Genomic DNA, 24,598 nt, shown 5'->3' on the forward strand with positions numbered 1-24,598 from the left:
AAGGCTCCTTGCACACGGTACTCAGAGTCAAGGCCTATGATTGGGCGAGAAGATTGCCCCGCTGAAGCCAGTTGACCCGGCCTTCTTCCGCTCGTTAACGTAGTGAAGCACGAGCCATTCCCACGTGACCATGAAATAGTCCCTCCAGTCTTTGTAGGGTTTTCGTGCCCTTCCGAAAAATTTGGTGGTGGTTTGTCAACCTGGAAGCGTAGCTAGGTCAATCTTTCGCAGAACGAGAGGCTCAGTCACCACCACCAAGTCAAGTCTCGCGATACCCCCCAACATACCGGTACGTTACGCCCTTTCTCCCAGGCATTCGCAGCCCGTCGCCGACGAATTTTCTCTTTTCTCTCATCGACCTCGACGAAATCCTACCGACTCGCCCCTCGACAAATAGACATACATCACTTTGGAGCATTCAACTGACACTGATTCATATCAGCCAACATGCCTCGTGGACTCAATGCGGCGCGCAAGTTGCGCCTGAACCGTAAGGACCAGAAGTGGGCCGACCTCGGATACAAGAAGCGTGCTCTCGGCACTGCTTTCAAGTCCTCTCCCTTCGGTGGTTCGTCCCACGCCAAGGGCATCGTCCTCGAGAAGGTCGGTGTCGAGGCAAAGCAGCCCAACTCCGCCATCCGAAAGTGCGTTCGTGTCCAGTTGATCAAGAACGGCAAGAAGGTCACTGCTTTCGGTACGATACAGCCCCCTCCCCCTTTGGAACACTATCCCGACGAATCTCGAAATGAGACCGAGAGAGTGGAATGATGGCTCGAAAGAATGCCATGGTGGCGAAGGAATACGATTTACTGACATTTGGGTCTCTTCTAGTCCCCAACGACGGTTGCTTGAACTTCGTCGACGAGAACGACGAGGTCCTCCTGGCCGGTTTCGGTCGCAAGGGCAAGGCCAAGGGTGATATTCCCGGTGTTCGCTTCAAGGTCGTCAAGGTCTCTGGTGTCGGTCTGCTTGCTCTGTGGAAGGAGAAGAAGGAGAAGCCCAGATCTTAAATGGGAGGCTTCGCGAAGCATGGGAAGACAGTGGAAGAAAATTCGGCACTCGGAGTTTTACGCTTGCATTGGCATCAATGGGTTATGGTCCTGATACTGCGGGTAGACTTTGGTCGATGAAATAAAACATCATGAAAGTCACCTGACATGCGACATTTCACACATCACAAAAACGGGGTTATTGGGCGTGAGCAAGAATCAGGAAATTCGATTCTATGTGCTATGAATACAGATGATGTTGTTACATTTTTCCCCCTTCACTGCCTACTACGAGCCCCCTATTGTTCCCGAGTCTTGACGTCCTCCCGAGTCTTGACGTCCTCCCCTCCGTGCTGAATGTATCTTACAGTATAATCAGCTGCGAGGCCTAGGCTGACAACGCCGCCGGTAATCCAGCAACCGTTAACGAACCACCACCAGCAGTCCTTGACACTCTTAAGGTTGACGCGCTTGATCATGACGCCGAGTGTCACTGCTGCTCCGCCGACGCTGCCAATGAAGAACGCCGGGCCAGCGCCCGCGGCAAATCCGGCAGCACTGAGAAGACTGAGCTGAACCGCGGCCAGCCCCGTCAAGACTTGCTTTGTCTCAGCGTCGTGCTTTAGAGCGATACTCTTGATACCGGCCTTGGCATCGTCCTTGATGTCCATGTGGGCGTATATCATGTCGTACAGAATTGTCCAGGCAACGTTCGAGGAGTACAGGCAGGCCGCAGCTGTCAGCGCCGCGCTGTTAGAAAGTAGGTCAATGCCGAGAGCGGGGAAGCCCATTATTGCGCCCCAGGAAAATGTCAGTCCCAGGACGGCCTGCGGGTAGTACGTGACCCGCTTAGCCAGGGGGTATGAGGCGACAAGGAGCAGACTCGGAATGCCGTAGAAAAGACAGGAGGTAGGAAACTGAAGAAGGATTCCCAGGCCAGCCAGAAGCTGAGCACCGGTGAAGGCGAGTCCTTGGAAAGGCGTGAGGGCGCCCCGCGCGATGGGACGGAATTTGGTTCTGGTAACATGAGGATCGAGTTTGCGGTCCCAGAGATCATTAATGCTGCAGCCGGCACTGCGCATGATGAAGGCTCCCGAGAAGAAGAGCAGAGAAGTCCCGATGACTGAAACTGGAGAAGCTATGGGAGCTACCATGGGCGCGGCCATGAGAGTCGACCAGAGGCAAGGGAAGAAGAGATAATAGGTTCCTGCGGGCTTATCCATGCGGGTGAGCTCGGCGTAAGGAACCCATGATACAGGTAAGTAAGATATAATTCCCGTCTTGGGTGGAGAGTAGACGGCCTCGGGGGAAGCGGGTGGTTCAGGCACTTCTTGGGTGGCAGCCGTTGTGAGGCATTCAGTTGATGTGTGCAGAGCTGCCTGCTGGTGGGACGAATTTCGAAGGGTCAGGGCCATGGTCAGCTTCTTGTGCAGTCGTAGACTCTGTCGAGAAGACGACGGTACTAGGGATATTGCCGTAGTTCGTAAAGACGCCTTGTGTGCCACCCGTAAGGGGGCTCTCAACAAGCTGATTTGCCTCATCTTCAACTACTATCATGTTAGTTCAAATCTCACCAACATGACAGTTTCAGTGACAGGAAGCCAAGCCTGTGTCTCGAAGCATTACAATACTGGGACCGAGGCCCTCGAGAGCTCAAATGTGAAATCAAAGCACACCTATATGTACATGAGAATATTACAATGACTCTATTACCCGCTAGTGGTAACGTTGCGGGATAAGCTCTCTCTAGACATTGTTTGTAAGGATGCAAGAGACGTGTTGCTTACACGCGAAATGCAATAGAAAGCAATAGAGGCAAGAGCTTGAGAATTCATCCATGACCTATTATGTATTTTCCCACGTGATATACGAGACGTTATGAACTTACCGACACTAGAAAAGCCAAGGCTTTCCAACTTCTGAATGTCCTTTCACCAGCTTTTCCAGCTGTCACTGAGAGAACCGAAAACTGAGAGCTTCTGTCAGGTCTTGAAGGAAAAGTGGACCGTGCATACACCTAGCGCATGATTGGTTGCGCTTTTGGCTTTCGCTTTCATTTGGCATGGTCTTACACTAGACCTGGCCAGCCTTGCCTTGTAACGCTACGCCACTTTCCGTCGACGCGCGCGCGCCTTCCTGCGATCGCAAGTCCTTCTGTTGTGCCCATCGCAGCTTTTCGACGCCTCGTACCCCTCACGACGAGTAGCCCCTCAATCCCGACCTTTCCTCGAGAAAGTGCAGCGCGGACGAGTCTTTGACTGACGCGTTCTTTTCGGTACTCCACCATGTGCGGTAGTCTTATATAGTCAAGATGCCGACCTCGATGCATCCCCAAGCCAAGTTCGATCCGATTCCCCCGGACTTGGACCTTCACGTACTGGTCGACCAGACCCCAAACTTCGAATGGGTTCTCCGCATATCGACTGCACAAATTCAGGGCCTTGGCCCTCAAGAGTTCGAGAAATTAGTGCAGCTGCAAGTCATCCAGGGCGGGAAGCCCCTGGTCATTGAGAAATGGAATGATGTCCTCCCCCAATGGCTTTTCAGCAGGGAATGGCTGGAGAAAACTTACGACAAGAAACGTAAACGCGACTGTCTCTTTCGCGACTGCAACAATAGCTAACACTGGACAGAGGAAAACGTTCGCGATATCACCGGTCAAACCGAAATCCCGATGACCATGGGTCACTACTTGAGAGCCATGAAGCAACTTACCAACCAATGGACTCCGAGCAATTATCGAGATGAGAGGCGGCAACGTCTTTACCTCAAGGACATCGACTGTCCCCCTGAGTGGCACGAGCACCTTCAGAAGGTCATTCCTCCGAACCTCTTCTACATGAACGAGAACGTTACACAGAAAGGAGCTATCAATCCACAAAACAACGATGTCTTCCGCGGTATTGGCGACAGAACGACGCTAGCTCCTGCGGGCGACCTAATGTCAAGCCTCCCCGAGGAAATGCGAGCGCAGAACCTCATGTGTTATATCGGCCATGAAGGGACCTTTACTCCGGCTCATCGTGAAATGTGCGCCAGTCTTGGTCAGAACATTATGGTTGAGGCTTCGGGCAGCGAGAACGGAGAGAAGCCAGGCAGCTCCATCTGGTTCATGACGGAAACCAAAGATCGGGAAGTTGTCCGCGAGTACTTCCTTTCGATGCTCGGCCATGACATTGAGATCGAGAAGCATTTTGCGCAAATCAACGCTTGGAAGAAGGCCACATTTCCTGTCTACATCGTTGAGCAGAAACCTGGCGACTTCATCCTCGTCCCACCTCTGGCTCCCCATCAGGTCTGGAACAGAGGTACCCGTACTATGAAGGTTGCGTGGAACCGGACAACGGTCGAGACTCTGGACATGGCACTTCATGAGGCCTTGCCAAAGGCCCGGCTCGTTTGTCGCGATGAGCAGTACAAGAACAAGGCCATCATCTACTACACGCTCAAGAAGTACTACCAGCAGATGATACAAGCAGAGGAGAAGGCCGAGATGGGAATTCTTGGTCTGGGCTCTGAACTGTTCCGCTCTTCGACACGCTACAAACAGCTGGCTAAGGATTTCCGCCACCTTTTCTCGTTGTTTACCGAGGTTCTCGTTGATGAGATGTTTGCAACCAAAGAAAAGAACATTGACTACATTGAGTACGATTCTTGCGTCACTTGCTCGTACTGCAGATCGAATATTTTCAACCGATTTCTGACCTGCAAGCACTGTGTGCGAACTCTGGTCAATGGTGACGAGGATGCATACGATGTCTGCATGGAGTGTTATGCCATGGGACGGTCCTGTGTGTGCATCTCCAACCTTGGATGGTGTGAACAATGGCAGTGGTCGGAGCTGACAGATAATTACGAGCTCTGGCGATCCATGGTCATCAAGAATGACGGTTTTGTCGATTTGGAGCTTTCACCACAGCCTCTTGAGATCGCTCGCAGCCGACGAGGCAAGAAGTCGCTCGCCGAAATATGCCAGGAGGGCCTGCGCAGGCGACCTTTCAAGGATATCTCAAAACTCGAGGAGGCGAAACAAGTCACCGAATCCGAACCCGAGCCAGAGCTTGATGACAACGGCAAGCCGAAGAAGAGGAAGTATAAGCGTAAGAAGAAGAAGGGAGAGCTTCGCCGCTGCCACGTATGCTGCCACAAGGATTATGCATACAAGGTACAGGTCTGCTCCAACCCAGAATGCAAAGAAGGCTACTGCTATGGCGTGCTCTATCGTGCGTTTGACATGATGCCACAGACGGTACAAGAGAACGAGAACTGGCTCTGCCCGAAGTGTCTTGGTATTTGCAATTGCGGTGCATGCCGCCGCGCGGAGAGCAGCAATCCTTATACACCGAAGAACACCCTACTCGGCCATGACACCCGAGCCATTGCCGATGATCGAAGTGTCGAAGTTCTCGTCGATTTCCGAGTTCACAACCTAAACTGGCTCAAGACTGCGGGCGAAGAGGGCCGCAGCACCAATAGCAAGCGCATGAAGGAGTTGAGAGAGAAAGCCGACACCGCCAAAGCTCAAGAAACAGCCGCCATTACTGCGGAGGACATCGCGAACGGCGCCAACGGTGCCGTCGGGTCTGCGGAAAACGTGGCGAACGGATATGGCGATCAGAGCCAGGTTCTCGGGGGGCATGACATCCAAATGCAAGACCAGAGCACTTTTGGCGGTGATCAAGACATGTCCCAGGTGGACCATGACCAGTCTATGCCGCTCGCTGATGTGGGCCCGACTGGCGGATGGGACCAGTCAGCCTATCCAGATCCCTTGGATGGTCAGCGCATGTTCGGTATGGGCTACTATGAGCAAGATGGACCAGATCAAATTCTCTTCGATCCTTTCCAAATGCCTTCTGCAGAGGCCATGGTCTTTGACCAAGAGGCCGAGTACATTACAAAGACACTGCGCGCCCAGAAGCGGAAAGCAAGGCACGAGAACGAATTCGATCCAGACTTCAATGCACCTAAGAGCCACCACAAGAAAAAACAGAAGAAGGACGATGCGGACGATGTTTCGAATATGGACCCTGCCCTGTTTAGCGGTATACTTCCTGCTTCCGGCGTCGCTGGCACAACCGGAGCGGACGAAAATCCCGAGTCAAACGATGCTAGCGTTGCTCCTGAAAATGAGGCTCCAGCTCAATTGGAGAGTGAGGCAGCGCAGGCGGGAGATGCACAGCGACCGAAGAGCGGTTATCCGGCTCCTCAATATCCGGCAAACGTCCCTTCGCTTCGGCATGCCAGGCCCAAGGCATCATATGCTGAGCCGGAAGAGCCAGTGGTTGATGACCCGGACGACATCGTACCAGTATTCAAGGACAAGCCGCTCGTCCAAAATGACGAGCCGCAACCCAGCGACAGCAGCGTCGATCCCCTGGATCTTGCTTCTGACGCTTTACGCGCACTCATTCAGAAAGGACCTGACGTGGCGAACGCTACCGCCGCCGCTACCATAATCGAAACGCCCAAGATGCCTAAGAGGCGAGGAAGGCCACCGAAGAGCGCAAGCTCGACACCCGCATCGGCTACAAGAGCCGCGGTTGTGCCGAAACCGTCCCCCGCAGGCCTTGCAGCGAAGAAGCGCGAAGAACGCGCGTCTCGGCGATCGCGTCTCAGCGGGGTTGTGACTATCGATGGAGCCAGTCACTTCAACCCTCGAAGGCAAGATCGTTCTGAAGATGGCAATCGTGACGCAGTCAATGACGTTACGGAGGCTGAGCTCGAGGCTGAACTCGATAGGGAGTTAGCTGGAGAAGGATCTTCGCAGAAAGCACCGGTTACGTCGATCGAGGAACTACAACCAACGGAGGCTACTGTGCAGCCACCTAAGAGGCGTCGCGGCCGACCACCTAAAAACAAGGTTGCTCCTGCAGAGACGGAGCCTGTCGATAGGTCTCCTCCTCCGCCCCCTGCAGGTGCAACAAGAATGATGTCCATGGCAGCTCGCGTTGCAGCTCGTGGTGGGAAGTTTAAGATTACTTCTCGCCAGTCGCGGGATGAGAGTACTCAGGAGCCCTCGGCCCCGGCCCAAGCATTGTCAGAGAGGCAGTCTAGTGGACGTAGCCAACAGCAGCCGGAAGTCACGTCGGCTGAAGAGCCCGTTCGGGAACCATCAAGGGTGTCGAGTGTAGATGTTACGCCCCCGCCTCCTGCCGCGACGACGAGAGCGAGAGACTCGAGCTCGGATCACACGCCCCCACCTCCTGGCGGCAGGCAAAGAGAGCCAAGTTCAGATCCTATTTCTCCACCCTCAGGCGTAGACGGCAGACCTTGGCAGAGGTCAGACGAGAATGATGGAGCATCTGAGTTTTCTGCCCATAAAGCATCGGTCTCTTCTCCTTCTTCTTCTGATCCGGGCATCCCAGATGCAAGCCCTCTTCCGCTGCCCGCACGGCGCGGTAGATCCTCGACTGGGCCCACAATAGTGAGGCTCGGCGAGTCTGAATCCGAGAGCGAGATCTCCTCTTCGTCAGAGTCTGAGAGTGGTATTGGTGGATCTCCTGCTGTGTCTAGTAGAGGAGCTTTCCGGGGCAGGGGGAGAGGACGCGGCCGTGGACGAGGTCGCGGCCGTGGACGTGGACGAGGACGTGGACGAGGACGAGGTTATTGAGCAGAGAATCTAAGAACCAGGGACCACTGTGGTATTTTGGGCTTCTGGTTTTCATTCTGCCAAGAGTGACCCTGGGTAGGGGGTAGGCCCTGATTTCGCCAGAGATTTTGGCTGTTTGTAGCACTATTGTACCTAGCACGAAGTGACTTACGGGCAATACCGACGGGGAGAGAGAGATAGATGCACTTTTATGATAATCACATATCTACATCTCGCAGCTCTCGTGTTATGGCATTCAGAAAGTGAAAACATGCGCGTAGTCGCCGAGTTCTGACATCCCTTCACCATGCAGCAATGTTCATCCCACAAAAGGTATCTATTCAGCTTCCAACATATGCTGTATTACTCAAACAAATTTTGCGCCCCCCTATCCCCGAGCCAATTAACCGACTCCCCCTTCCTCCACTGGGCGGCTCTGATCTCCGTGCTTGAAATTAGAAGTACAACAAGAACACCTTGTCGTTCTCTACCCGTTCCAGCGTAGCCCCCCTTGCCCTTGGGGGGAGAGACAAGACCGTCGCCGCACACGCGTGATAGGACTATTCGGCAGAGGCCCTGGCCAGGGCTTCGTGCAGGTGCGGCGGGAAGCGGTAGCGCAGCTGCGACGTGTAGGTGGTGAGGTCGAGCGTCATCTGCTTCATCTGCTCGACCATCATGCGGCGGGTGCCCTCGTTGCCGCTGAACTGGCCGCCTGTGAGCTCGTCGCGCTGGCGCGTGCAGCAGATGATGGTCCACATGAGCAGGTTGGGCACGTTGATGGAGACAGGCTGGGAGAGGCCGGAGAACTTTGCGGCGTAGGCGCGGATGATGCTCGGGTCGCCGCTGGCGTCAAGGGGGAGGATCTCGAGGCCGCGGATTTTCTGTTTGGGTGTGTTAGTCTTTTGTTCGGGGTACCAAGGTAGACGGCGGTCAGGGGTGTTGGGGGGGGGGGAGGGTGGCTTACGTCTAGGCATTGGGCCCACTGTCCGGCTTCGACAAGGGACTTGATGGTGCTCATCTCGAGCAGGACACGGCAAGCAACCCTGTTTTGCTCCTGGATCTTGCGGTGGAACATGGCGTCGCGCTCGTACATGGACATCATTGTACGGGCGAGCTCGACGGGGTCGTCGATAGACGCCAGGCTCAGGCTGCTGCCGGTCTCGGCCTCTTGGCCGGCAGCACGGGGCTTGACAGGCATAAGACGCATGGGGTCCTCGCCAATCTCGAGTGAAATGGCCTCGCTGAGCGCGCGGCTGACGATGGAGACGACAGTATCGTACTCGCCGGCCAGGTGGTAGAGCAGGACCGAGTCGGTAGTGCGGCCGTTCTCGTCGGCGAAGCTGGCGGCCTGGACGGTGACGGTGTTGATGAAGTCGTTCTCCTCCGTCAGGCCGATGAGCGAGCCGCGCTCCTCAATGATGCCGCGGATCCTCTGGCCATCAGGGCGGATGTCGCCGATGAGCTTGCTGAACTCGCGAGTCTCGAGTACCAGCTCGCGCAGGGCCTCCCAGCAGAGATTAGCGTGGCGGCGGCCGGCCTCGCCGGGCAGGTCCATGTTGAGGCAAATGAGGGTCAAGTAGTCAACGGCGGACACGACGTCGGCTGCTCTGAAGTCCCTGGTGTAGTAGCCGATCATTCTGCCGAAGTTGATCTGGACCAAGTCCTTGACGTTCAGGCTGCGCAGGTCGTTGGAAGCGCTGAAGGGGTCGGAAGGCCGGAGGAGACCGTAGTACTCGAGGGCAATGGCGAAGTGGACTGCGTCGACATAGGAAAATGGGTAGAGATACGCAATGGCCTCCTCAAACATGCCTGACAGCACCTGGAGGTAGAAGAACATGCCGAAACTGCCACTGTTGTCCTCGGAAGAGGACTTGGGAAAGTGTTTAGCACCAATCTCCTTGATGCTCGACTGCAGTTCCGAAAGACCGTAAGCCTCACTGGCTACCTCGACAGAACGGTCGCCCTCTCTGGCAAGGTTGAACTGGAGCCAGATCCAGTCGTTGATGTCTGTGTTGAGTCCATCCAGGCTCCGGTTGTTCAAGTCGCAGCGACCAATAATCTTATAACAAGCCATCCGGAAGGGGTCGATGGAGTTGTCGGGGGCATTGCGCACACGCTGGCTGTACTCGGCATTGCACCTGTCCTGCAGCGTCCGCTTCAACCGACGGTCCTCGTTCGAGGCGTAACCATTCAGATAGCTCTGGAACGTACGGTCGATGCTGCGGAAGGGATTGGCGTTATCATTAACGTACTTCGCAGCCTCGCTGACGTGACCAGACCGCAGCAGGTAGAAGACGATAGCCCACACATACTCGCCTCCAACTTGCTGGAGTTCCGTGTTGTCGGGTACCAGGTCCTTCCTTGCGGACCGCAGACGGATATAGGCCCGAATCTTGCTGACAATATCGGGGCGGCCTCCGAGGTTGGCCTCGTGGGGGTGTTTTGAGATGAGTCCCTCGACCTCTTGCAGGAACTGCTTCTCCAGATATCTGTTGGCGCCGTCCAGCAATCTCTTCCGCATAGATATTGAGCTGGAAGAGTTGGGGGCTTCGTCCAGATACATCCTGGCGAATTGACGCTCCTTGGCTGTGGCACCGTTGATGACCGTATCGGCTTCAGGGTCCTCTCCGACAATCTCTCGCACAGCGTGATACGCCTCAACAATGTGCGGCGCATACGGATCAAGAGACCGGTGCTCGACGTCGGCGAGCTCTGACAGAATGGGGTAGGGGTGAGAGACGAGGCGAGCCTGGTTGAGGCTGCGGATCTTCTCGGAAAGTTTGCTCTGCTTCTCGCGCAGGGACCTGTCGTCGGAGTTAATATGGCCGGTCAAAGAACCGCCATTATCGGCAGAACGGTCGACGTCAGAAAACTCGGGCTGGTGAGAACCAATCTTGGTCGCGTTACCGATGACAGAGCGATGCATGCTCGACTTGCCCAACACGCTGGCCCTACCAGACCGGGCTCCAGTCGCCTGGCTCTTGCTCCGTCGCGAACGGCCAAAGCCACCCGTCGACTCTCTCATCGACGCCGCAGGTCCAAAAGAAGACTCTTCCCGGGCCTTAATCCCGAAGTGCTCGTAGATGCGCTTGCGCTGCGCCTCCCATTCCATTGTCACGTTGTCCTCCAAGAAATTGTCAAAATCGCGAACAGATCTCTCGAGGCCGTCGGCGATCATGCTCATGGTCGTCTTCGTTTGCAGGTTCGCAAGGTATGTTTCGACGTCAATCTCGGCGGGGGAGTAGCCGGACGGTCTCTCGACACGGCCAGTCTGCAAGTCGAGGGAGCCGAGGTCCTTGGCAGCCATTCCGGGGTCAACGCCAGAAGCGGCCAGAAGGTAGTGAGCTCTGCCGTCCGAAGGACGCTCCTGTGTCTTTGTCCCCAGCTTCTTCAAGCGCTGGCGCAGGTCACCCAGGCCCAATTGCAGGCTGGGGAGGTCCTCCATGCCGTTTTCGCCATCTCCCTGCTTCTTGCTTTTAGCGAAGAGGCTGTCAAAGTATGCGCCAGACAGCTGGCCTTGCTGGGATTGTGACTGGTTGTTGGTGTTCTGGTTCTGCTGCTGCTGCTGCTGCGGAAACAGAGAGCTACCGAGTGTGTTGGAATTGGTTTGACCAAAGGCCGAGCTGGTCGACTGGGTCTGGTTCTGGTTCTGCTGGTTGCCACCGAGGCCGCCGAGACCGCCGAAGAGAGATGGCTTCTGGGCCGTCGATGCTCCCAGCCCCCCCAAGCCTCCCAGGCTGAGTCCTCCCGACTGCTGCTGCTGCTGGCCCTGCTGTTGTTGCGGCTGGCCAAACAGCGACGATCCTGATGCCGGTTGTGAACTTGTAGCAGCACCGCCACCAAACAATCCACCGCCTGTCTGAGGCTTGTTCTGTCCAATGTTCCCGAAAAGACCGCCCGAGGCAGGCGTCGAGCTCGTTTGTTGGGTGTTCGTGTTGTTTTGCTGTCCAAAAAGGCCTCCTCCCGTGCTGGCCTGCTGCTGGTTTCCGCCAGTCGAGGCTCCCAGGTTACCGAAGAGCGACATGCTGTAATGATACCGTGATCGCGTTCGGTCGGAGGCGAATTCGTACACGGAACCAGAGGGGCTATCGAGGTTGTTGCGGATGGGTGACGCGATCGAAAGCTACCCAAGCGCGTTTGCAGAATGAAATTTTGAGGTTTGGGAGAGCTCTCAGCGATAGCTCCACTGATTGGCGGGGAGCGACCAGGTAACGGGGGCCGGGGAAAGTGCCGGATACATGTTATCCCTGCGAAGCACAGCCGATGGAGAGAGTACATGGTACTTGTCCTCATTCGACACTGTGCTCACCGAAACAACCACCTTCGGTGAGCTTCACTTACGTGATATGCCGAAGGCTCAAAACAATAGCAGCGATAATCTTGTTGCCATTGGATTTCCTGCAATACTCAATAGTCTCAAACGCTGCTTCACAGTCTTTTCTTCACTAATTAATTTTGTAAATCGACACATTCACGTACTGACTCGCAATTCAACTGTCGGTCTCTTGCCCCTAGTTGGGGGGGGGGGGGGGGGGTTTCTGTTGGTCCACAAAGCGAGGATAGTGAGACCGAATACCGATAGACCAAACAACAAAATACCATAACTCAGACATCAATTCATGATATTCTTTCTAACAGTTGGATACTTAGAGACTCTCCTTCCATTACTTTCTTGTCTCGCTGTACTGTATCTCTTTCCTGGCTGAGAAAGTATGGCTTGGGCGATCCATATGTGGGCAAATATCGTAATCTTAAGTTTCGCAATACCATGGGTACTTTTCTCCTTCTTTTAAGGCTCCTGATTATACTTTCTGTATACTGTTGCTTATGCCTGCTCTTTCAAGTTGGAGTAAAGTCCGTTGACTCCAAGTCTGTTGTTTTACTCAGGTCTGGCATATCCTATGGCCATCGAGGTGCTAGCAACTGCATAGCTCCAAAGTCCCTTGTTGTAGAGCAAGAGGAAGTTCTGTCACTTTTTTTCATGTGTAGTTTCTATACTTGGATTTATACAGTGGGTAATCGCGATAATGCGGCCAGCTCAAACTGCAGGCAACGCCGACGAAGTAAGTGTTCTCAACCAATCTTTACCCAGACAGTGCCTTTCTATGCCCTCTCATGAATTCTAGATACCAATCAGAGGCATCTTTTGATGTAGCATACTCTGCCAATCTAACTAAATCCCTCACGATGCCGATGCTTTCTCCCTCACATGTCTTCGCCGGGCGGGTTTAATCTGATTATAACCCCACTTGATTCCTCTTTATCCTACGGACTCTGTAGTATCCAACAGCTATCAACCGCTATTTTCAGTTGTTTTTGCCTACCGGATACCGTGGCTCGTTTGCTAACTTATCTTTATGAAATCGCTGCAAGGCCTTGTCCATAAACTTCTCTCTAACATCGTCTCCCAACCTTTAAATGCGTGTTCAAAGTGGAACGAACCACCACCAGAATAGGGGAACGTAAAACTCCCCTTTCCATGACTTGAAAGACTGCACCCTCTAATACTGACAGCCTTGTTAGCTGCGATATCAAGCAGTGCTAGCCGATGCCCCCCATTCCTGCAGACACAAGAGCTGTAGGCAGCCCTGCATATTATGTGCCTCAAAATAAGTAACTCACCCCGTTTTTCCACTGACAGAAAGAGTTGTGACACAATATATCAATGTATATTCACAGTTCTCTTGACTGAGCTGTGGTTTTGTTAACCGAGAAACCTAACCCTTCCGTAGTATATAGTGATTTTGTGGGTAAGAACAGTACGTGGAACCCTCATCGTGATGCCATTGAATTTCTTGAACACTTCACTTGCTATTAAATTACTACCTAACATTTTTTATCGACCTAGCAGGATCTCGCATTACCGTCGTCATGTTTTCTTCTCAGGGTGGAAACACTGACCGACTGCCCAGTCAGGATGCCGGCTGAAAAGTCGGGGCGCAAGTGGTAACCTCGTAGGACTGCGACACTAGTTGATAAGACATTTCCAGCAGAATTTTAAGCCTGGAACCGTCCATCACTGTTAAGGGCAGACATCTTGGCCGGCAAAGACCCGTACGGACGGATGTAGTGTCCTCCCCAAGCTCCTCACCGCCCACGCATCAATGCCACCCTTGAGATAATGTCTGGCAAATAACCAGGGATTCCGAAGCTCTTGATCTCCCGACAACAGCCTGACCTCATCAAACCCTCATTTCAGATGCCTGGCTCCCCGGAGACCGGCGTGAGGCCTTGACCACTACAACCACACCACGTCTTAATTTTAGCCCAAGATCCCACAATCCCATCAACCGATCCCATAGCTCCCCAATACACACGCCACACCGTCCCCTTACTCAAGGAAGCGAGGCTTGGGATCATCCATCGCCGGTGGGGGATATAAACATGCCCTCCGCCGTCGAAACCCTCGCTCCGAATCAAATCGGACCGCCGAATCTCGTGACAAAGAGAGGAACTATCCCAATCAGGGGCCTCATATTTAGGAGGTTTGGGAGGTTGGCTGGCCTCGTCCGGCTAGACGCCGAGCTTCACCCGGGTCTGGCCGCCCCCTAGTTCTTGCTGCAGCAAGACCAGATTCGGTCACGCCACCGCCGTCAGAGCCAGATCCAGAGACAAATGAACCCTCCCCCCCCCAAAAACGAGTGACCAAACAAACAGAAACAAACAAACGGCCGTCACATCATCCGGTTCTGCGGTTACCTCTGCCGAGCCGGGCGCTACTGCACCCTAGCGGAGCCCGCCCTTGCTGGCGTTCTTACGACGGCAAATGTTCTGCAGTCAAGATATCACTGCTTGCCAAGCCATCCAGATCTTTGGGAAAACCTGTTTAGTTAGATTCAGGGCTCCCTGTTAGCATAGGCAGCTGGCCGTCATGGTTATTCGACGTCACTTCATCACCCCATCACGGGCTGCATGAGCCACATATTAATCAAAGTGTGTGTGTGTGTATGTATGTATGTGAAAGACTTCTTTTTTCTGCTTCTCTGTATCTAAAGGCTGTAAGAAGCTGGTGGCTTGCATCTAACTGAATAAAAGCCTTGCAAAGTTGAGCAATCAGGGAAGCTGTCCGGCTGTTCCCTTGTATTCGTAGTGCGTCGTGGGGTATCTTTGTGACCTCTTTCTGTCAAATGGTCGTCTTCGATTCCCAAACGCCTTGCAATTGCTTCGATATCCTCCCCACCATTGAGGTCGAAGAAGTCCCCCGTCTCCAACAAAAAGGAAGAAAAAAACAAGTCTCATCTGGGTACGGCCGGTTCTATCCCGTCCCTCTCGAGAGAAAAAAAAAAAAAAGAAAAAGAGAAAAAAGCAAAATCGTAGTCGTAGTTGAGTTTTTCCTCAACGCCCAAAACTCCCCTTCCGGAATTCCATTCGTAATGTACAGGTTGTCGTTATATGATACGGTCAGAAGCTCCTTCAGCTCTGATCAAGCCGCACGATCGACTGTGCGTTGCGGGCGGTAATTGGGGATCTCAAAGAAAGTTCCCCTGTCTGCGTGGTAGCGGTAAGCGTGAAAATCGTAGCCGTAGGGCTTAGGCTCAATGGAGTAGAGCATGCCCAAAGGAACATCCAAGTCGGCAATCTCATTGCGGGTGAGATCCATAAAATATGCCATAAGAACGCGGCAGACCGAGCGATGTGCAATGATGAGAACATGGTCCTCAATGCGCTCAATCTCACGCACCATGTCGCGCAGACGGGCGATAACCTGGAGGTATCCCTCTCCACCAACGCCTGGGTAAGTGTAATGGAGCTTGTCCTCGGCGCGTTTTTTATACTCGCCAGGGAATCTCCTGGCGATCTCCTCATATGTCAAGCCTTCGAAGAGGCCCGCGTTAAGCTCGTTGAGCATCGCCCAGTTCTTCACATCGTAATCATCGTCATTCTCAAACTCCGTGGCAGTTTGGACGCTGCGCTTCAGCATCGACGTCCAAACGCAAAAGTTCTTCTCCTCTAGTTCGCGGTTCAGCTCGGGATAGGGCGGCGTGTGATCGCCGGCCTTGGGCGGGAAGGAAGACTGCGCTATCTTGTCCTTCTGCTCAATGAGCCACTCCTTGCGTTTCTGAGTGACGAAGGCGTGGAGAGCACTACCGTATCGCTCTCCGTCGGGCGTCAGCTCCGAGTCGCCACCAAGCTTGCCGAGCCGATTGTCAACACTCTGGCCATGACGGGTAAGCCATATCTGCCGCGGCGCAAGGTTGAATGTCGTCAAGTAGGAGCTAATGCCTCCGCTGAGGAAGCCCCGCAGTCTGTGCTGGATCAGCTTTCGGCCAACGTCGATCATCTGTGAATTGCGTGTTAGTAGAGAGGACTAGCTGCTGTGCGTGGTATACATACCTGAATGTACTGCATGTCATTCGCCTCCTCATAGGCGCCAATGGGAACATAGGCGCTCTCGTACGCGGCAACGCGTCTTTTGAAATCCGCAAGGGACTGATGGGGATCCTTGTCCTTATAGTCAGGGCCCGAAAGCTTCAGACGCATGTTGGCTTCGAGGAGCTGGATGAACGTTAGACCCATTTTAAACAACAATGAAAAGAAGAAAAAAAAAAGAGGCAAGGTAACTAACGTTTTGATCGTGGCAGATGCTCTCGATGAAGAGGATCCCCAGCTTGGGCTCTCTCGCCTTGATTCGGTCGACCAGAAGCTGACGACGCTCGATTGTGCTGTTGGTCGCATCGAGAATCCCGACTGAGCCCCCCTGATGCAAAAGGTAGTCCAGAAGCTCATCCAGAGTGTCCAGGGCCACCTGCTCGCGAAGCTTGGCTGCGGACTCGTTTGTCGGCTCGAAGAATTTGGCGGACTGGTCCATAGCGTCGCTCGAGTCGTTCAGGTTCAGCTCGGCAGGCTCCTTGTTAGCCTGCGACGCATGCCCATTAAGCAAGATCGAGGCAGCCTGAGCAGGGGGGTCGAGTCTGAATGCGGCAGGCGAGTGCGCCGACTTTATGGGGGAGGTCAGGCCCGCCACGACACGTCTCCGGTTGCCCACGTTGAAGATGCGCGAGTTGTACTGTTGCCAAGAGAGGTATCGTTGGACCTTTTTGGTGATGTACGACTTTCCTCGGGCGGGAAGGCCAACCATGATGATGACAAGCTTCGCAGCCACATCGCGGTCGCTTATCTTTCCGTCAGGCGAAGCTCTGGACACGGTCATGCCAGGAACGTTCAGTGTGGCGGGGTGCGGGCGAAGGCGTGGGGTGGTGCCTCCCGAGTTCTGTCTGACTGGTGGGCTATTCGTGCGCTCAATTAGCCAAGCTCTGGGGCACCAGGCTGCGGAAGGCTGATGCACGGCTCAAGCAGAGTGTCTGCTCGACGTAGCATCAGTCGCGGCATATACGTACATTCTGGGAGAGCTCGGGGCGGTAGAGACGACGCTGCGCATGGCGGGAGGGGTGTCGGAGGAGGCGATCAGGGATCGATCGCGAAGGGCGATGGGGCCGTTCAAGTCGTTCATGGAGCGGATGGCATGCGCCATTGCGGGAGGTGGGAGAAGGCCATCGTGAGGGTGCGACACGGGCATCGGCAGGGGCTCGCCGTTGGGAAACGAAGGCGCGGTCGACTTGTTCGCGTGGAAGGATGGCGATGACGCATGGGCGCGGAAATCCTTGTTAGAACTCATGGCCAGCTTCGCCAGAGCAGACTGCTTGGCCTGTATAAGGCCAAGGTCTGTTGGCGGGAAAGAATGTCAATACTCGGGTGCTTCTTTTTCAAGAGTGGACGGGTCGGGCGAGGAGAGGGACAGCAGCGGGGAGCAAGCAAGAGTAGGTGACGGCGCAAAGTGGGAAGTGGAAAAGAAGAAAGTCAGGAGGGTTGTACGGACCTGGCAGTTGAGGAAAGACTGCGGAAGGCATGGGCGCGTGAATATTCGAGAAAGTACCTATAGGTAGACGGAGGGGTCCTGTCGGCTGGCGGCTCGACTATCTAAAGGGAAGGGCCACAGGGGCGTAAGACCGGGTTTGGTTGGCTGGGCCTGCCGTTTGGAGCAGGAAATGGTGGTCGCGCGCTTTCTTTCCGCTGGGTACCTAGGTCCCTAGGTACGGTAGGAGCGGTCTTGAGGGGCTTTCGGGGGGGCGGGGCGGGGAGTGGGGGAGAGAAAGTGCGAAATCTATGTGTGTCTCTGTTCGCTTCGAAGGGCCTGCACCCAATCGATGGGCAAGGATGGGGAAGCTGGTCAAGCTGTCCCCAGGCGAGGGTGATGAGAATGTGGCGTCCAAAAAGGCTAGCTTGTACCTTAGCGTGCAGGGGGCTGCCGGGTTCGCGGAATGAGGAAAAAAAAGTGTTGAGAGGGGACCGGAGAAGGAACACAAAGGCGTGTAAGTGACGGCTTCTCGTTCAGTCCGTCGGCGAGGCGAGGAATCCTCTCGATCTTGTCCGTACCTAGGCCGAAGGTACAGACAGACAAACAAGAGATATACGTATGGTAAGTGTAAGCAAGTATCAATGATGTGAATGCTGCAAGCACGCGTGCACGTATACACACGCAAACAAGACAGTTGATGGATGGAGTACGATGGCTTATGATGGCTGAGGGGAGAAAAGGCAGTGGGAGAAGAAAAGAAGGATTCTGATGTCTCCGGGACGGACGGGTCTGTCAGGTTAAAGAGGATATAAAGAAAGGTGGAGGGTTAGAGCGATGGAGCCCCGAGATGGAGGAAAGGACCGATAAATATCTATAGCATGGTAAGGTAGGTACGGATAATAATATGGGATGGGACGGCATGGCATGGGGGTGAGGTGAGTGAGGTGAGGATGAGGGTGAGGGTGAATAGAGACAGCCCGCCAGACCGGGGGTGAGGGTCGAGAGCGGCAAGGACAACAACCTCAGGCCTGTCTGAGACTCCCTCGTCGTCTGCCTCTCCCGTCTTGGCCATATTTTCCCCCGGAGCCCTGTTATGTTTGTTTTACTTGTGTCTTTTTTTACTTGACTTTGCTCTGCACCGCCTTTTTTTTCCCTTTTTCTTCTTTGCCCTCAACCTTGAGCGAGAGAGATTGAGGTGTGTATGGGTACGGGGATGGAGCCACAGGACAGATGGTAGTGAAGCTTTAGGAGGTGAGAGAGAGAAGATAGTCCACTCCTTACGCATACCTGCGCTACCTGGACTAGGCAGGACAGGTCGTGGGTACGTAGTATTGTACTAAGGTTAGAAAGAGCAAGGAAGAAGTACCTTGGCAAGGCACCTGGCTGTACACTATGTACACTGCCAGCACGAGCTAAAATTGAGAGGGAAAGAGCAAACAGAAAGAGAGCATGCGTGTGCGTGTGTGATGGAGCGTCTCACTGTCCGAGGGAAAAGCCCACACGGGGCAAGGGAAGCCAGCGTGCAGAGGGAAGGGCCCCTGCTTGCAGTGGGTGCTTCTGCTTCTCAGGTACCTACCCACCTGTTATGGGTAGACATGTACCTTGGCTATCTTGGGGTTTCCCAATGACTCCAACCCGACGCCGCCATCGTCAGCGCTGCGCTCCTCCAGAATTCGGGGCTTGCCCTGCAGCGCTGATTCTAGCAGTACGGAGTAGAGAGATTCCCTGGGTGGGGGACCTCTAATTGGGCCGGTGCTGCATGCTCGGTGACCGGTCGCCGATGCCTTCCATCCAAATTGATTGACAGGGTTATCCGCCCCCTGCCACCCCTTCTTCCCTGACCGTCAAATCCCTGTTCGTTAAGCCTCTTGCTCTGCCTGTCCTGGTAATTCTTTTCAGGTAATTATTTTGGATTCTTCCCTCCTCCCTCTAACTCTCAAAATTGGAGATTTAGAGATAGGGTTTCCGCATCCGGTATCAATCTGCCTCCGACACTCGACCTGTGGGCTGGCCGGTGCAGTGCAGGGTCAAACGAAACGGGGATGGGCGTTTTTTTAACAAGCCTCCGGCCTTCTTCCCTTTCGTGACGAGATGCCTTCCGCCCTGCCCTAAACGTTCCAAGGTTGTCAACAGACATTGTCACGCCTGCAAACGGATAGGCCCGATGATGCCAGAGATGAGGGCAGGTGGGTAGAGCGAGGTGTCCAATGGTTTGGTCCACTCTCCTTTCCTCCCCCAAAGTAAAGATAGGACGAGGCAGAAACGAGGAATGTGTGTTGGTGTCTGTGCCCACCCGGACGAGCAACCGATGGCAAAATATCCCATAGTCGACTCACTTTTTGGCCAGTGGTGAGGTGATGGTGGTTGACAACAGGCGTCTTCTCGACCCGGACGAGGCGTCCCCCCGATCCCCCGTTGCCAGCCTGAGCCCGAAATTGACAGCATTCCACTTCCCACCTGTATAAAGACCACTTCACGTGTTATCTCTGGTCCCCCCTTTGCGAACGGCGTTCTTGCTGGGCGATATGTCGGTCACTTTACGGAGACTTGTGAACTGCATGACAAGTTCCTCTGACGCGACGGAGGGGGTCGGGACCGGAGCCAGCCCTCGAGGTGAAGCTGTGTGTTGTAACAGAGTAATTAACAGAAGCTAGGTAGGTAGGCAGGCGGACAAAAACGACAGCCTGAATCCAGGTCAACAACGCTCGACAGCAGGCGTTTGCGTTGGGTGCCAAACCACAGTCGTTGCTTTTTCCTTCTTCGGGTTTTTTTTTATCATGTTGTTTGCGTGAGCGCAGCTCATCATTCTCATGGCCCCTCCCAGAAGCTCAGGCTCCTCCCCGGTTAGGCTCCCCGGTTAGGCTCCCCGGTTAGGCAACCCATTGGTGTTTTGGTCCAATGCCTGTTCTAACACCGTCTCACCCCCGTCCGTCCGTCCTCGAACGCTTCCTCAAATCGCATCCTCACTCGCACGTCAATGTCCATCCATACCAGTCAGTGCTACCCCGTTTCCCACCACTACTAGCCCTGACAACCGCTGTTCAGCAGTGTCACGGATGCTAGTCTCCGTGCACTCATGCCCGCCGGGACTCCTCAACAGTCAACCTGGTTACTCCCTCACTCCCTCTCCCCCCAACCCGTCTGTCGTCTAAAATAAGGCCCCGAAACACCCGTCACGGCGGCCGGCCCCATGCCATGCGTCTCCCCGTCTGTCTGGGCCCTGTCGTGTCCTCCCGTATGCCGCGCCGTGCTTTCTCCTGTCTGGTCTTCTCCGGTCTGTGTTAATGCACCCCCAGATGCTCCCTCCAGCACCGTTTGTCGAGCTGACACCAACTGCCGGGCTCTCTGCCCTCTGTGAACGTGCTTCCCACTTCCCTTCCCACTCAATGTTACACGATTCATTACCTATTCCTGTGCTGGCCGCCAAGTCCTCTCCTGGTTCAACCAAGACCTTATCCTACAGCCGCCCCAACTTCTCAAGCATTCCAGCTCTCAGCCAAGCCACAGGAATAGACCAGTCAGATTAACCCTCGCAGACACACCTCAAGGCCGCATAAAGCTTACCCTCATGGTTCATTGCCCTGTTCCATTTGCTTCGCCCCCCATCCCCCCCCCCCCCTCTCCCCAATTTTTTTAAATTTTTTTTTTGTATGTGGTTGATTACCTTCAGCGTTATCCAAAGGCCTGATCGAATTCCTTGTGCCTTCCTTCATTTGGCTTTCCAGTGTGAGCTGCAACATGTCTTCTTCTACGGCACTCAACAAGTCGCACCCGGAGGGGATGGGTACACGGCATGGTTTAACACACCATCTCAGGGTCGCGTGCCGACAGGAGTCATTGCACTTTCTGTTGGCGCTGCAACAACTCAACTAGCGCTTGACTGTCCTCAGAATCACCCCGAAGTCCGGAGGCTGGAAGAGACCTCCACGCCCCCCGGAGATCCGCTCATCTCAGGGATCCGCTGCGTCTTCGGTGAACCATGGATCTCCTCACGAAGCCCGCCCTACATATTCTTGACTCGATGCGGGGATGCCATATGGGCTCGCCAGCTGTCAGTGACCTGTCGTCGTTGAGCGCCGGACCACCAGGCTTTCCCTAAACGCCTCTCGACGGCGGATGATGGCTCATTTTCCGACCTAGGCGGTGATGTCACCCGAGGTGGCTGCCTTGTATGTTGTCATCCCCCTCCCGTGACAGAACTCCGTGCTTGGCCTATTAACGCATCGCAGACAGAACGAGTGGGATGATGAATCCGCATGTCCCGTCCAGGGCAAAGAGGCCGACCTGTCATTGACCTCGAAACGAGTGAGGCTTGCGCTCACAACACACAGTCATTCCGCCATGGCAATGACAACTGGTAACATCATCAAATCGACCAATCACAGTCCAAGAATTGGCTGGTCTTCTTGCTTGTCTTGGCGTTGCTCCTGAACAGGGAGGGGCTGGGCATGGATGACGAAAGGGGGTTTTGGTACGGAACCCCCACTCGAGCGAGACTCGTTCGAGAAAGAGGATGGCGTTACACTGCAGGACGCAGGCAGGCGTGCAGCAGAGACAACGGAGCTTTCCCAACTCCCCAATCCACGAATGTGGGGAGTTGAGTTGATGTTCCAAACGCCGGCGGCGCGGCCCTCATCTGCGCTGTGCTTCTCATGCTGGATGTTGCCGCCGCCGCCCTCGCGTCGCCACTCCACTGCCTAATTGGTCCCCACCCCTCGTGTCGAAAGTTGGACGTGACTAGTGAATGAGGGCCTATTCAACTTCCATATTACTGCGTAGGTGCTAGTGCACCTGGTGTGCTAGTAATGGTGCTGGCCCTCCATGCACCATGAGGGGTCCACGGCAGAGTTTGCCGTTGCTTGCTGGATGGACACTGACGATCGGCCCTCAATCTTCCAGTGACAGTTAGGGGACCGCTGGCGCAGTGATAGTGACAGCGACAGCGCCAAGATCACAGGCAGAGAGCATCTGGTGGATCTGCAAACGCTAGAGGTCATCTGGGGGCCAAGGGGGGATACGGCCGATGTCCGGCGTGGTGTGGTGGAGGGTAGGTAAGAGCGTTTAGCGACGTGTATGACTTGCAGTCCCAGGTCGTTGTATCGTCGCGGCCGGTGGGGGCCGAGTAGTATGGCGTGCCGCCATCGGAGATTGAACAGTGGTTGATGGGGCTTCCACACGTGGGGTCAAAGTTGCTGTTTGATGATTTATAAGCCGCGGTATGTTCGGAGAAAGAGTGTCTGATATGGGCTGCAAGACTTTGTCAGTGTTTCTGCCATCAACAGTGGGCGGCCAATGAAACACTGCATCCTTAACTCTTTGCGATATGTCGTGAGACAGCCGCGAACGGCCAAGCGAGCCTCAAGGTTTGGAAGCAAGCTGTTGTTGAAGGACAGAAGCCCAACCAAGATCAGGAATGTGCAGACGCCAAAGCCCTGTCTCCAACCATCGAGGTGACGCTCGGCGAGTGAATTTTTGGTGAGATGAGGACTGTCTTGGTTGTCCATCTCGATGGGCTGGGTTCCCTCGTTGCCTCTCGCGTTCCTCATCTGTCTCCCCCCTCTCCGGCCCCTTCTCCAGCAGTGAGTGCGTTGTTGTTTTTTTCTTTTGTCAGCATCCATCCCCGCCTCTCTCAATTGGGGGAGGACAAGCTTCACCTGCACTACGAATAAATACGCCGTCTCCACGGCAAAGTCGTGTGGGTTCCAAAAACAGAAAGAAAAGAAATACTGGCGAGGGCCGCAGAATCACCCAGGCGTAGTTCCATCTGCGGGAGGAAAGACCGGCCCACTTTCTGCTCTCCTCCCATTTCCAGACTGGAAAGTGAGGTGGGCGGTCACTGGCGGACGCGGACTGGCTGTACCGAGGTGCTTCAGCGCATATCGCTATCGATAGGACACGCTGCAGCCTGTCGAGGCCGGCCAGGAGCACCCCGAGCGCCCCGCCGGCGGCTCTGCTCTGCGATTCGATTCGATGCAGGGACGGACCTTCCGTGCTTGTGCCTGGGCCAGAGTCTGGATCGTCAAAGCAATCAAATTTTCTGATGCTTCACACCCGTCCCGTCGGTTCAATATCCACAGTTCGGACCGCTTTCAGAAACGCTTGGCCTTCAGATGCACTGTCCGCTGAGGAACAACGCCAACTGATCCGATAGGACCTCATCCGCTCTTCATTGTTTCTTTGTTTGGCTCCGAACTGGGCCCTGTCGTTTCAGAACCTGGCACAACGACGTTGATCTCCAAGCTCCTGGGTTACATTCGTCCACCCTAAAGAGCCAACTATAGATGGGAGGCCGGTGCTGAGACCGACATCAGCACTGAGACCAAGACTGAGACTCTTCGACCTACCAGACTGCCAGACCCGCCCGCCATCAGTTCCAATTATACCTGCGTCAGCAGATTTCTTGGCAAGCATCTCTGAGCAAGTCCCAAACTCAACTCCTGAACAGAACAAGCAAGGCCTTGTGGATCACCAGTCTCGAAAAGAGAGTGATCGAGTGTCGTTCTTGGCCCAAGTAGCCCAAGGCCAGAACCAAAGGACTGAGAGGCAGAAACAAAGGAGGGCAGAGTTGCAAGTGGTTGCAAGTGCACAGCAAAAAGCTGGGAGCAAGTGTCGAGGGTGAGCGTACCTTCCATCCTTGTGCTTTGCCCCGACGACATCATCATACGGGACCACCTACCTGCCGGTGTGCCTGCCTGCCCGGCCAGTTATCATCGCCAGGCTGCTTTTAGTGGCTTCTTGGTAGGGAGAGCCTTTCTAGTAGGTACTTGAGGACGGTACCGTCTACTCATCCCAAGAGCACACCAGGCAATCGCACCTATTCTGCTATCTAAGGCCTCTCCAGCTTCTTTGCGATTGCGCTTGCGGGCATCTCCACGCCGAATTATTAGATTTCTGCGCCACCAGGAGAAAGCACGTTGACGCGGACCAAGCCCAAGGATCCACGAAGCAAGAACGACGTGTTGTCACTGACACCAACGGCCAGTTGCACCGAGACCTGCTTTGAGTGGAATCTCCCGTACCCAGTCCTGGTCATCAGTCTGGTTTCTTGACCGTTCTTCCAAAGTACACGTTACTTCCGGCACTCATCTTGTCCAACGACACTAAAACACAATAAGATCCATCGCGTGTTGGCGAGATTTCATCTTTTGCTGACCTCTGATCGGTTTCCAACCTGAGTCGCCGCAATTCGAGACAGATAACCGGCTGCTCCCCTCAAGCAGA

At 54.5% G+C, this 24,598-nt stretch overlaps 5 protein-coding genes across 5 annotated transcripts; 2 read left to right on the forward strand and 3 right to left on the reverse strand.

Annotated features, from left to right (window-relative positions):
• The first annotated feature begins 56 nt into the window (after nucleotides 1-56).
• On the forward strand, nucleotides 57-1,259 carry LY79DRAFT_540676 (ribosomal protein S12). Its single transcript, XM_060556887.1, has 3 exons — nucleotides 57-289; nucleotides 443-694; nucleotides 832-1,259. Exons 2-3 carry the CDS (start codon nucleotides 448-450, stop codon nucleotides 1,008-1,010), a joined length of 426 nt encoding a protein of 141 aa, XP_060418438.1. The 5' UTR covers nucleotides 57-289; nucleotides 443-447; the 3' UTR covers nucleotides 1,011-1,259.
• On the reverse strand, nucleotides 1,260-2,824 carry LY79DRAFT_540678 (4-hydroxybenzoate polyprenyl transferase). The gene has a single exon (XM_060556888.1). It carries the CDS (start codon nucleotides 2,528-2,530, stop codon nucleotides 1,289-1,291), a length of 1,242 nt encoding a protein of 413 aa, XP_060418439.1. The 5' UTR covers nucleotides 2,531-2,824; the 3' UTR covers nucleotides 1,260-1,288.
• Nucleotides 2,825-3,104: 280 nt separating this feature from the next.
• On the forward strand, nucleotides 3,105-7,810 carry LY79DRAFT_599648 (AT hook domain-containing protein). Its single transcript, XM_060561823.1, has 2 exons — nucleotides 3,105-3,571; nucleotides 3,623-7,810. The coding sequence occupies exons 1-2, from the start codon at nucleotides 3,301-3,303 to the stop codon at nucleotides 7,600-7,602; spliced, it is 4,251 nt and encodes a 1,416-aa protein (XP_060418440.1). The 5' UTR covers nucleotides 3,105-3,300; the 3' UTR covers nucleotides 7,603-7,810.
• A 10-nt stretch (nucleotides 7,811-7,820) lies between these two features.
• On the reverse strand, nucleotides 7,821-11,744 carry LY79DRAFT_352602 (Nup93/Nic96-domain-containing protein). The gene is made up of 2 exons (XM_060552654.1): nucleotides 8,546-11,744; nucleotides 7,821-8,462 (listed from the first exon to the last, which is right to left on the reverse strand). Exons 1-2 carry the CDS (start codon nucleotides 11,603-11,605, stop codon nucleotides 8,142-8,144), a joined length of 3,381 nt encoding a protein of 1,126 aa, XP_060418441.1. The 5' UTR covers nucleotides 11,606-11,744; the 3' UTR covers nucleotides 7,821-8,141.
• Nucleotides 11,745-15,004: 3,260 nt separating this feature from the next.
• Nucleotides 15,005-17,197, reverse strand: LY79DRAFT_587263 (6-phosphofructo-2-kinase; the record flags this gene model as incomplete). The annotated part of the gene is made up of 4 exons (XM_060560751.1): nucleotides 15,005-15,862; nucleotides 15,916-16,077; nucleotides 16,148-16,808; nucleotides 16,920-17,197. The coding sequence occupies 4 exons, from the start codon at nucleotides 17,195-17,197 to the stop codon at nucleotides 15,005-15,007; spliced, it is 1,959 nt and encodes a 652-aa protein (XP_060418442.1).
• Nucleotides 17,198-24,598: the final 7,401 nt, after the last annotated feature.

The sequence above is a fragment of the Colletotrichum navitas genome (genome assembly GCF_030913465.1).
Source record: "Colletotrichum navitas strain CBS 125086 chromosome Unknown LY79scaffold_7, whole genome shotgun sequence".
In the NCBI taxonomy this organism is placed as follows: Eukaryota; Fungi; Ascomycota; class Sordariomycetes; order Glomerellales; family Glomerellaceae; genus Colletotrichum; species Colletotrichum navitas.

What these genes read in the sequence shown, in the direction of transcription:
- LY79DRAFT_540676 (XM_060556887.1), top strand. Translation starts at nt 448, where the DNA reads ATGCCTCGTGGACTCAATGCGGCGCGCAAGTTGCGCCTGAACCGTAAG. An exon ending in CAAGAAGGTCACTGCTTTCG is followed by an intron (nt 695 to 831) that starts GTACGATACAGC and finishes GGTCTCTTCTAG; the next exon opens with TCCCCAACGACGGTTGCTTG.
- LY79DRAFT_352602 (XM_060552654.1), bottom strand. Translation starts at nt 11,605, where the DNA reads ATGTCGCTCTTCGGTAACCTGGGAGCCTCGACTGGCGGAAACCAGCAG. An exon ending in AGTGGGCCCAATGCCTAGAC is followed by an intron (nt 8,463 to 8,545) that starts GTAAGCCACCCT and finishes ACACCCAAACAG; the next exon opens with AAAATCCGCGGCCTCGAGAT.
- LY79DRAFT_540678 (XM_060556888.1), bottom strand. Translation starts at nt 2,530, where the DNA reads ATGAGGCAAATCAGCTTGTTGAGAGCCCCCTTACGGGTGGCACACAAG.
- LY79DRAFT_599648 (XM_060561823.1), top strand. Translation starts at nt 3,301, where the DNA reads ATGCCGACCTCGATGCATCCCCAAGCCAAGTTCGATCCGATTCCCCCG. An exon ending in GAAAACTTACGACAAGAAAC is followed by an intron (nt 3,572 to 3,622) that starts GTAAACGCGACT and finishes AACACTGGACAG; the next exon opens with AGGAAAACGTTCGCGATATC.